This window comes from Dendrobates tinctorius, unplaced genomic scaffold (genome assembly GCF_039654945.1).
Source record: "Dendrobates tinctorius isolate UK_male_01 unplaced genomic scaffold, ASM3965494v1 ptg000126l, whole genome shotgun sequence".
Taxonomy (NCBI): Eukaryota; Metazoa; Chordata; class Amphibia; order Anura; family Dendrobatidae; genus Dendrobates; species Dendrobates tinctorius.
Window position 1 is genome coordinate 10,116,379 of NW_027361794.1, and position 12,667 is coordinate 10,129,045.

Sequence of the window (12,667 nt, forward strand, 5' to 3'; positions counted from 1 at the left end):
AATGAAGATTAAAGTTATTAGATGGTGAAATACGTGACGCCACCTGTGGTATTCTAGTCAGAGGTGACCAGCGCTGCAGTGTTGCTTCTCTGGGATGGATGTTGGGCGCAGCTATGATGTTGTAGCCCTCCACAGGTAGGGCTGTAGTCCCAGGGCAAAGATGTTAAATAAATAGTAAAAATGGCTGTGAACGTTGGAAAATGAGAGAAATGAGAGAAAGACACAGAGAGGTGCAGTTTCTTTACCTTTTACTGGTAATAGGTTGCAGTCCGGAGTACCACATACAGGTGATGGAATGAGTCCGGCTCGCCTGGAGGCATTCAGAGGATCCACCTTGCCAGGTGGACCTTCCTTTCTGCGCTTTGTGTGTGGGTCTCCGCTGTATATAACTAGGCTGCGACCCTCTCTTCATGATGGTTTCACTAACCTGTACGGCTGTCAGCGTGAGCCTATTCCACGGATACCGTTCTCTTCACCGTCGGCCCTGGACTCCTTATCCGCTGCCGTGCCATCAGGTGTTCAATGTGCACAGGAATTTAAAATCCCCTGTACTTTCAGATTTGGCTATCAGGACTTACAGCTCCTGTCACCCTAGGACTCTGATGTCCCTTTTCTCTTTATTAGCGCTTCACTCAGGGGTCTGCTATATGCAGTATTTTAGCTTCCCTAGAGTCTCTTAGTCTCTGCTCCTGTCCTTGTCAGCTGCCTGTCTTTATCTCCAGGATCTTCCAGAAAGATCTCTTTACCTCTCGTCCTCACGTTTAACTGTCATCATTACTCCTCACAGCTGCTTCGTTTCCATGACAACCCCCTCAGCTGATTTCTAGCTGATTCACCACCCCCCTCCGCTGTCCAGAATTTATAAGGCATCTCCCTTTTCTGACCGGCAGCAGGAAATTGTGATTAAATCTATGCTGCCTGGCCTGGGGGTCCCTTTCCTGCCCCCAAGCATGACTTCACCTCTTAGAGGAAGGCAATGTCATTGTGACAACCGGACTCTGGGGTGTCACAGTTACATCGGCTCATCTTCTCATTCAGGTCTCTACAATATCGGATCCTCTCAGTGAAGATCTTCTACATAAGACAATTTTCCTGATATACCCATCAAAGATGGATCTGGACAGAGACAAGATGGCGGAGAGGATATTACACCTCACCCTAGAGATCCTCTTCTTGCTTACTGGAGAGGTGAGAGATTCTGATGACATTACATCATTCTTATTTATGGGAATAACAGATTGACTGAACTGGAGAGGTGAGGACTGAAAATGTCTGTAGTGAGATTTATTAATGTGTCTCTCCATAACTAGGATTACACAGTAGTGAAGATCTCTAGTGAACGCTGTCAGGACCCTGTGTCAGAGGGATGGGGAAAACCTCTGAGCCCAATCACTGGGCCTCCTCCTCACCCCCTGATGTATAAGGACATCAATGACCAGAAGATACTAGAATTCATCTACAAGATGATTGAGCTGCTGACTGGAGAGGTGACACTGCTGGGAATGCTGGGACATTATACAGTAACGCTGTGAAGGGATCGGGGGGATGACTGTATCATTCTGTGTGTTAGGTTCCTATAAGGTGTCAGGATGTTGCTGTCTATTTCTCCATGGAGGAATGGGAGTATTTAGAAGGACACAAAGATCTGTACAAGGATGTCATGATGGAGGTTCCTCAGCCCATCATATCACCAGGTAATAGACAGCAATGAATACACATGGCCTGTAATTATGTGTATACATACAAGAATGGAGTAAAAACAGTACACCAAGGTAAGTAAAACAGAAATATTTTCATTAGACTAAATATATGAAAGTCACCAAAAGACATTAAAAAGAACCATATCAATGACAGAGCTATAGAAGACAATCAAGTGCAAGTACACAGGTACAGCATAGTTAGAGCCTGGTAGTAAAACATGTAGATTAACTAACCTGACAGTGCTTCAAGTCTTTCCAGGAAAAATAGTGAGACATGTGGTCATGTCAGCATAAGTACAATAGTTAGGATGTCCTATATACCTCATAATACGTGCTGGTGCTGACCATGGCAACACAAGAATCACATGAAGTCAATGCTCTTACCCATAGCTGTCCTGCAGATCGTACTTGCGGCCCCAACGCGCGTTTTGCATGGGCTTCGTCAGAGGGCTGCCACATAAGTCTCACTATTTTTTCTGGATAGACTTGAAGCACTGTCACTTTAGTTATTCTACATAATTTACTACCAGACTCTAACTATACTGTACCTGTGTACTTGCACATGATTTTTTTGTTGCACCTGATTCCTTGTCTTCTATAGCTCTGTCATTGATATGGTTCTTTTTAATGTCTTTTGGTGCCTTTCATATATTAAGCCTAATAAAATATTTATCTTTTACTTATCTTGGTGGATTGTTTTTACTCCATTCTTGTATGTATACAAGTTGGTGGGAGTAATTTCCTTGGCTATTGCCTTTCGTGGTCTGGTTACATAGGCCTTGGACCACCTGTAATAGAATGTGTTTTAACCTAAAGATTTTGTATTAGGCCTGTAATTATGTGTATGTAAAGAATGAATTCAGTCCATGCATGTGTTTCCTCCAGATCTATCCAATAAGAGGACAACACCAGAGAGATGTCCCCGTCCTCATCTTCCACAGGCCTGTAAACAAGAAGATCCCAATGCTCCTCAGGATCATCAGGTAGATGGAGAGAAGGTGTCATGAGATCTCCCCTATGATGTGTAGACGGCTGTGAAGGTCTTGTGCTCAGTCTTGATTAATTCACCAGTATTATAAGTTTTGTACTTGTGTAATGAGAGCGGTGGAGATGGCAGGATTAGAGCTGATCATAGATGTGACTTCTCCAGCTGTCTGTGACTTTTACAATATTTGTTTCAGGGTGAAGATCTGACCCATATTAATAATACAGAGACATATGTGAGAGGTGATGAGAGGTGTAAAGAGGAGATTCCCACATATGACTACCCAGGTGAGAAGTTACCACAAAATGCAGAGAAGTCACAGATTCTTCTCAATCACCAAGTGTGGCTGCTTTATCGGTGGTCTAGTCTGGCCGTATCACAATCATGTGATCACCATTTTGTCTCTAGATCACAACATTCTCCTCCACCCAAAACTTTACTAATTACTTTGTAGATTGTAAGCCCTTTTTATAGAACTTACAACCTGAAGGATCCACCTACCCCCTGAGTTTAGGAGATGCTGACCGTTGTCTACCCAGGTGTGTAAACTTTAAAGCCAAATGCCAGCATACGTAGAATGTGCTGAAAAGTTTGAAAATCACTTCAAGAAAAATATTATGATGGGCCTGTAAGAGAAAGTGGAAGGTAATGATGCTGTTGGCTTCCTAGATCCCTGATATCTTATTGGATGAATCTACCTTCTCTCCCTTCTGTGCTGCTGAATGCCTCATATGGTCCCTACAAGACCAGGTCCAGTCTTTCTGGCCAAACTTCACTTTTATGTTCAACAATAGAGTTGAGCGATACCGTCAGATACTTCAAAGTATCGGATCGGAATGGATCGGCCGATCTTAAAAAAAAAGTATCGGTATCGCCGATTCCGATACCGGAAGTCCCATTCAAGTCTATGGGACTTCCGGTATCGGAATAAGAAAAATCCTGTTTTTCCCTTGTACAGCCTCTCTGGGGTCTGTACGGGCCTTTCGGGGGGCTGTGCCGGCCTGCCAGGGGGTCTGTGCAGGCTCCGGTGGTCTGTGCAGGCCTGCCGGGGGGCTGTGCAGGCTTCGGTGGGCTGTGCCGGCCTGCCGGGGGGCTGTGCCGGCCTGCCGGGGGGCTGTGCAGGCTCCGGTGGTCTGTGCCGGCCTGCCGGGGGGCTGTGCAGGCTCCGGTGGGCTGTGCCGGCCTGCCGGGGGGCTGTGCCGGCCTGCCGGGGGGCTGTGCAGGCTTCGGGGGTCTGTGCAGGCATCGTCCGATGGGACTACAAGTCCAATCGGGCGATGCCTGCTACCATGACAGTGATTGACACATTAGCCAATGATGGGACAGTAGTAGTCCCATCATCTGGCTAATGTGTTGAATGTAAAAAAAAAAAAAAAAAATTACATGCTACATACATACAACATGCATACTACATACATGCTACATTCATACTACATACATGCTACATTCATACTACATATATACTACATGCAACATACATACTACATATATACTACATGCAACATACATACTACATATATACTACATGCATGCAACATGCATACTACATATATACTGTATGCTACATACATACTACATATATGCTACATACATACTACATATATACTACATGCATGCTACATACATACTGCATGCTACATACATACTACATGCTACATACATACCACATATATACTACATACTACATGCATGCTACATACATACTATATACATACTACATACATACTACATGCATGCTACATACATACCACATACATACTACATACATACTACATACATGCTACATACATAACACATATATACTACATGCATGCTACATACATACTACATGCTACATACATACTACATACATACTACATACATACTACATACATACTACATGCTACATACATACCACATACATACTACATACATAATACATATATACTACATGCATGCTACATACATACTGCATGCTACATGCATGCTACATACATACTACATACATACTACATGCTACATACATACCACATATATACTACATACATACTACATACAATACATTCATACAATACATACATAGACATACAGTACATATAACATAGAGTAACATACTTACCAATACTTGTCACATTGTTCCCCGAAGCCATTGTCTTTTACGGAATAAATATTAACATAACAAACCACAAAAATACTCACCCACGATCCGAAGCAGTCCACGAGTGTGTCCCACGACGATCTTGGGTAGAGAACTGCAGCATCAGCTGTTGCTGCCGTTCTCTACGGGCTGCAGGAATCCAATGACGGAAGGTAGGTATCCTTCCGCACTGTATTCCTCCGCCACTTAAAAAAAAAAAAAGTCCCTAGTCTCACTTTATGCCATTGCTGTGTGGGAAATTCCCACGCAGCAATGGCATAAAGTGAGACTAGGGACTTTTTTTTTTTTAAGTGGCGGAGGAATACAGTGCGGAAGGATACCTACCTTCCGTCATTGGATTCCTGCAGCCCGTAGAGAACGGCAGCAACAGCTGATGCTGCAGTTCTCTACCCAAGATCGTCGTGGGACACACTCGTGGACTGCTTCGGATCGTGGGTGAGTATTTTTGTGGTTTGTTATGTTAATATTTATTCCGTAAAAGACAATGGCTTCGGGGAACAATGTGACAAGTATTGGTAAGTATGTTACTCTATGTTATATGTACTGTATGTCTATGTATGTATTGTATGAATGTATTGTATGTAGTATGTATGTAGTATATATGTGGTATGTATGTAGCATGTAGTATGTATGTAGTATGTATGTAGCATGCATGTAGCATGCAGTATGTATGTAGCATGCATGTAGTATATATGTAGTATGTAGCATGTAGTATGTATGTAGTATGTATGTGGTATGTATGTAGTATGTATGTAGTATGTATGTAGTATGTATGTAGCATGTAGTATGTATGTAGCATGCATGTAGTATATATGTGTTATGTATGTAGCATGCATGTAGTATGTATGTAGTATGTATGTGGTATGTATGTAGCATGCATGTAGTATATATGTAGTATGTATGTAGCATGTAGTATGTATGTAGCATGCATGTAGCATGTATGTAGTATGTATGTAGTATGTATGTAGTATGTATGTAGTATATATGTGTTATGTAGTATGTATGTATGTAGTATGTATGTAGTATGTAGTATGTATGTAGCATGCATGTAGTATGTATGTAGTATGTATGTAGTATTTTTTTTTTTTTTAACATTTAACACATTAGCCGGATGATGGGACTACTACTGTCCCATCATTGGCTAATGTGTCAATCACTGTCATGGTAGCAGGCATCGCCAGATGGGACTTGTAGTTCCATCGGACGATGCTTGCACAGACCCCCGGACATCAGCACAGCCCCCCGGCAGGCCGGCACAGTCCCCCGGCAGGCCGGTACAGACCCCCACAGGGTGCACAGACCACCGGCAGGCCGGCACAGCCCCCCGGCAGGCCGGCACAGCCCCCCGGCAGGCCGGTACAGACCCCGGGCAGTCCACACAGCCCCCCGGCAGGCCGGCACAGCCCCCCGGCAGGCCGGCAGAGACCCCCGGAAGGCCCGAAATGACGGCGCATCATGATGCGCACACACCGCGCATCATGATGACGTCAGGCTGTCAATCAACTTTGAACTTCCGATGCCGACTTCCGATATTGAAAAAATATCGGAAGTCGGTATCGGAATTCCGATACAGCAAGTATCGGCCGATACCCGATACTTGCGGTATCGGAATGCTCAACACTATTCAACAATATTAAATGTGCAGTGAGGGCCAAGTGTGAATTTCTGTACAATAACAACAGTGTCCCTTTATCCTGATGTCACGTGGACCCGTCCTGTGTGACGCGACCAGCAGGCCGGTAACTAAAACAACAAGACGCGGCACGTGATACTGTCCTGTGTGACACGGCTCGCAGGCCGGTAACTAAAACAACAAGACACGGTGAAAAGGGAAACAGTTACAACGGTGGGCCATGCGATAGGGAAATGGAACGTGGAGACCTCCTGCACTCCCCTGAGTCAGTGTCCCTAACGTTCCCTATGCCGGTTCCGCACTGGGCGCCGATCAGGAACCTGTCGCCCTAGCACACCCTACACCTATCCCTTGCTAGGGAGCTGGGTGGCGCAGGCACTGGCCCCACCGCTGTACTAATACACACGAAGGAAAAACACAAACGAGGGAACACAACTTAGCATTACGCTGCTGCACTTGCTCCTGGCAACAGAGTCCACCACCAGCATGCAGCTCTCCTCCTCAATCGCTGCCACCAAGCTCTGTCAGCTACAAGGAAATCTCCTATGACTCCTTCCACACCAGGGCTAAGACAGTGCTGCAAGGAACGCTCTCCAGCTCCTTCCTCCACCAAGGATGGTTGAAATGAACACTATCACCAACAGTGATTGCAACACTTGTGACTCTTTTATAGCAGAGCCAGCAATCACTCCTGCATTATAATCATGTGCACTTAACCAAAGAAACCAGAGTGCAATGACGCTCACCACCACCGGGGGCAAACTTAGAACAAACGACACCACAGTGCAATAATCCTAATGGCCACCGGGGGCAAAAACCAACCTTAAGCAGAGCTTAAGAAAAAAAAAAAAAGGTTACCTGTGCTTTTATCAGTCCTGATCCAGCATGGATCATGACACCTGACTCTTCAGTTTCTTTTAAAACTGAATAATTTCAAACAGGATTGTGATAAACTACATAAAAACATTACACCTGTGCCATAATATATCTCTAAGCTGTGCATGGCTGATGGCTGTAATATACATTTTATTTCATGCCTGCAGGAGATGTATTGGCATGGCTTGAGCCCTGGTTTCATGGATTCACTTCATAAATTAGAATATGTTCTCTATCATAAGGGATTCAGGTTACTGCACAATCTCTTCTGAAATGAGGGGGACTAATACTTTCTCTAATCTTCTGGTCAGGACTCATAGCTGCTTCAATAGTCCACCACAAATAAGTGTAACTTTGGTTTAGTGTTGGACTTCTCCATTCATGCATACATTATTGTGAGGATATAACTTTTTTTCATTCTTTGTCTTTTTTTACAGTTTCATTCTGTATGATTTTTTGATTGTGGTGGGATCGGCCTGCCTCACTTATGTGAATCTGTAATTCCCTGGCAGTCCATAAAAAGGTCTCCATTGCCTCGTCCAAGTGGCCATGATCTCAATTTAAAACACCTCAGCTCTGCAGTATTTTAGAAAGTTTTCTTTAAATGTGTAGTATTTTTTCAAGAAACTCATCTGACATTGAATATTGGTCCTTACGATACTTTAGATTGACAAGAGCCATTGCACCCCATACTCTAATTACTCCAGAGAGGTTTTATCACTACTCACTTTTTTCTGAAGACGACTGTTGAGTTAGCTTATTTCATGCAGTTTTGTGTTCCTAATCAGGGCCCATTTTTCAAATCTGACGTGTCACTTTGTGTGGTGATAACTTTGGAATTCTTCACAAAGGATAATAAGAAATAAATGAACCATAAAAAGTTATTTTCCAACTTCTTTTGAATCCAACAATACCCTACATGCAGTTGTACACTACTGTCTGGGCACATGACAGAGTTAAAAATTGAAGGAGCGCCATTTAGCTATTTGAATGCAGATGTTGCTGTTATAGTTTGCAGGTGCAATGTACTGGGGCACTGTTCATGGTCGCCTGGCAGTTCAAAAGATGGCCACCAGGAACAAGGTTGGCACTATCTGCTCCATTTTCCAGATCCCAGAGATTGTCTTAACCTTCATCTTTTAACTCCTGTCCATGGATCTTGAATTACACAGAGACCCCTAGGCTTGTACCACAGTGTGACCTGCTGTTCTGTGGTGCAAGATGCCAAGAAGAATAGTCAGATAGCCGGGTCAGAACAAGGAGGGCAGAGAAAATACAAAATTAGACACAAAAGCAGTCAGTAAATGGTCTGAGGTCATAACAATAAGCAAGTGCACAAGCCCGGCAGTTGAGCACAGAGGACTGAACCAGAGTAGAATGAGGACAGCTGTATTTGACAGCTTCCAGGAATATTCTTCAAGCTTTAGTAGGGTGTGGTGCTTTCCAATTGGTGGAAGCAGGTAGCACATTACTGCAGCTGAAAAGCACACACCCATACTGCCCGACTGGATGGTACTACTGGCCCCAGCTATCCTAATCTTAGAGGCTGTACAGAGCCTGCGCCATCCAGAGCTTCTAGTTGTGATGTCCTCTCCATTACCAGCATCGCCTGCAGAATGAATAAGGTGGCTCTTGGTCACCAAAGCAGGAGCAGGTCCCAGAGCAGATGGGACACACCATTTGCATAAGCCCTAATGTGATAAAATGGCAGAAACCCAGAGCAGTAGAAATCCCCATAAAGTGAGTCAGTTTTGGAAATTATAAGTCCCATTGAATTAATCTCTAGTAGTGACTATTTTGACTCCACAGCCACTTTCTGGAAATTAGTATGCAGCAGATGTTGGAGTGTGAAAATTGCACATTTGCCATTTTATTGCCCAACACATAGTGCCCAGATTGTGCTCCAAGAGACACACACCATAAAATAAGTTGGTTCTTCTCACTATAGTAATGCCAAATACATGGATGCTAAATGTGGTTTAGGCACACTTCAAGACTCAGAAGCAAGGGGAAGATTTGACTTTGGGAGGGGCGGATATTGCTGGATTGATTTATGGAAGCCATGTGGCTTTTCAAGAGCATTTGAGACACTAATAATGTGAAGCCTCTGTATTTCCATTGACAGATGATGGACCCAAGTGGGGAGTTGTGTTTTTTTTATGAGATGAGTAGATGTTTTTATTGGTATTATTTTCACCTACATAACATTGTTTGATGGCTTTTTATTGTATATTTGGAAAGCAGAATGAACAAACAGTTGAACACCACACTCCACTGATTCATCCTATGTGGTTGTCTATTAAACTGAATTGACATTTGTCTTGGTGAATAATTCAATATTTTTACATAACTTGACATTTTTATGGATAGTTTCAGTAGAAATGTTCAAAAACATAAACTTCAAAAATATTTTATTCAAAAAATAATAATTTGTTTTATTCTTGGTAGGTCAATGCACTAGGAGATCAGAGGCACAGCCGACATCTTTACAGAAATCACATTTTGTTAGGCACGGAGGGAAGAAGCCATTATCATGTTCAGAATGTGGGAAATGTTTTACACATAAATCAGATTTGATTAAGCACCAGAGAACTCACACAGGGGAGAAGCCTTTTTCATGTTCAGCATGTGGGAAATGTTTTATCCAGAAATCAGATTTGGTTAAGCACCAGAGAATCCACACAGGGGAGAAGCCTTTTGCATGTTCAGAATGTGGGAAATGTTTTATCCAGAAATCAGATTTGGTTAAGCACCATAGAACTCACACAGGGGAGAAGCCTTTTTCATGTTCAGAATGTGGTAAATGTTTTACACAGAAATCAGATTTAATTAAGCACCAGAGAACTCACACAGGGGAGAAGCCATTTTCCTGTTCAGAATGTGAGAAATGTTTTACACGGAAATCACATTTTGTTATGCACCAAAGAAGTCACACAGGAGAGAAGCCTTTTTCATGTTCAGAATGTGGGAAAGGTTTTACACAGAAATCAGATTTGGTTAGGCACCAGAGAAATCACACAGGGGAGAAGCCCTTTTCTTGTTCAGAATGTGGAAAATGTTTTAACCAGAAATCAAATTTTGCTAAGCACCAAAGAACACACACAGGGGAGAAGCCTTTTTCATGTTCAGAATGTGGGAAATGTTTTACACAGAAATCAGATTTGGCTAGTCACCAGAGAATTCACACAGGTAATAAGCCTTTTTCCTGTTCGGAATGTGGGAAATGTTTTAACCAGAAATCAAATTTTGTTAAGCACCAAAGAATACACACAGGGGAAAAGCCTTTTTCATGTTCAGAATGTGGGAAATGTTTTATCCAGAAATGGGGTCTTGTTTTACACCAAAGAACTCACACAGGGGAGAAGTCTTTTTCATGTTCAGAATGTGGGAAATGTTTTGTCCAGAAATCAGATTTGATTAAGCACCAGAGAACTCACACAGGGGAGAAACCTTTTTCTTGTTCAGATTGTGGGAAATATTTTACACATAAATCAGATTTGGTTAAGCACCAGAGAAATTACAAAGGGGAGAAGCCTTTTTCTTGTTCAGAATGTGGAAAATGTTTTAATCAGAAAGCATATCTTGATAGCCACCAGAGAACCCACACAGAGGAGAAGCCTTTTTCATGTTATTAATGTGGGAAATGTTTTTGATGGAATTCAACTTTTTGTAAATATCAGAATGTCCAGATTCCCTAGCTAAGTGTGTCTTTAGTGCATTGACTGAAAGCTCAGTTGTCCAATCTGATGCTGAGTGTCTTTCACGTGTTCCCTATTCCAGCTGATTTCTCAGCTACTTAGCTGAGCTGTCAGTTCCAGACCTCTACCTAATGTTATATCTGCTTAGCGGTTTGTCTTGTGCTGTTGATCTTTTTCTGCCTAACTTTGGACCTCATTCTAACCATCTGTATGCCTATTCACTTTGCTCTGATCCGCTATCTTCCTGGTATTCTGACATCAGACCATGACCTGACTTCACCTTTGTCTTTTCCCTCTAGTTTACTACATGTTCTCTTGGTATCTGACCAACGTTTGAGTACCCATCCGGGAGTAGTGCCTAGCATCACATTACGTCTGGCATATATTCCCCCCCATCAGTAGATCCAGTTCATATACTTTGTGATCAAGTGGAAAATCTGACCCAGATGGTCCATGATCTGGCCAGGGAGCATCTGATGATAGACTCAACAGTCCCAGCTGCGGGGTCAGCTTTCTAGTACTATGGGTGCTACACAAAGCTCTCTTCTAACGACTGTAGTTATGACTTTATGACTTTATGATGAGCAGGTGGTCTCGCCTAAACCAGTAGTTGGACTACCTGATACATTTTTGGGGAAGAAAGACCAATTTAGGGTATTCAGGGAGAGCTGTATAGTACTTTTTACCTTCTTGGTCTTCTGGTAATGAGTCCCAGTGGGTGGGTAAAATTATGTGCCTACTGTGAGGGGCCCTCAGACTTGGGCATTTTCCTTATTTCCACTAGCCTCATGCAGTTTTTGACTCCTTTGGACTGATCTGTGAAAACCAGACATAATCAAGATTGCAAATAGAGAAATCCCAGTTGCATTCTAGATGCCAGGGTGGTGACACAAGTTGTGACCAACCCTACAAGGAAAAAAGTACTCCAAAATACATGAATAAATGGGTGAATAAGGAGTATCTGATTTATATGGTAAAGACAAGTACAAATTTTATTAAAGTAATAAAATGACAATAGAGTAAATTGACAAGATACAAAAACAACACAAACAACAAGGTCATACATCATGGGGAGTAAGGCATGAATTAATATCAGCCCCCATGGGGAGTAGAGCAAAAAAGTGTGCAGAGATATCAGTTAATACACCCTAATCAGCCTTGTCTGAATCCATAATAGGCCCATAGTAGACAATCAGCTTAATCATATAATGGCCATTAGGTATAGGAGAGGGGCAGAGCTTACGATGGATGGATGACCAACAGCCGGACGTCCTGTTTTAACCAAAAAGTGCATCTTGGTAGCCACCAGAGAACTCACACAGAGGAGAAGCCTTTTTCATGTTATTAATTTGGGAAATGTTTTCCACGCAAATCAACTTTTAATAAACATCAGAATGTCCTGATTCCCTTGCGCTCTGATTACCTAGGCACACCCTCAAGCATGTAAGACGTCTGGAACCGCCTAAGTTTGGGTGATTATCAAGGAGTCACCCAGATACCCAGGTACCTTTTTACCCCTCAGACAAAATACTGCTAAACCTGTAACTACTTTGGTTAGTGATTGTGGGTCTGTTGCCAACTTCATTGATTCTGGACTGGTTCTGAAATTAGGATTAGGGACAGCTAGGTTGGACAGAC

The 12,667-nt window shown here is 42.8% G+C and overlaps 1 protein-coding gene across 1 annotated transcript; it reads left to right on the top strand.

Annotated features, from left to right (window-relative positions):
- The first annotated feature begins 954 nt into the window (after positions 1-954).
- LOC141047312 (uncharacterized) lies at positions 955-12,432 on the top strand. Its single transcript, XM_073542372.1, has 6 exons — positions 955-1,188; positions 1,311-1,487; positions 1,571-1,694; positions 2,586-2,683; positions 2,882-2,972; positions 9,780-12,432. The coding sequence occupies exons 1-6, from the start codon at positions 1,111-1,113 to the stop codon at positions 10,964-10,966; spliced, it is 1,755 nt and encodes a 584-aa protein (XP_073398473.1). The 5' UTR covers positions 955-1,110; the 3' UTR covers positions 10,967-12,432.
- Positions 12,433-12,667: the final 235 nt, after the last annotated feature.

What these genes read in the sequence shown, in the direction of transcription:
- LOC141047312 (XM_073542372.1), top strand. Translation starts at nt 1,111, where the DNA reads ATGGATCTGGACAGAGACAAGATGGCGGAGAGGATATTACACCTCACC. An exon ending in TCTTCTTGCTTACTGGAGAG is followed by an intron (nt 1,189 to 1,310) that starts GTGAGAGATTCT and finishes CTCCATAACTAG; the next exon opens with GATTACACAGTAGTGAAGAT. An exon ending in TCCCACATATGACTACCCAG is followed by an intron (nt 2,973 to 9,779) that starts GTGAGAAGTTAC and finishes TATTCTTGGTAG; the next exon opens with GTCAATGCACTAGGAGATCA.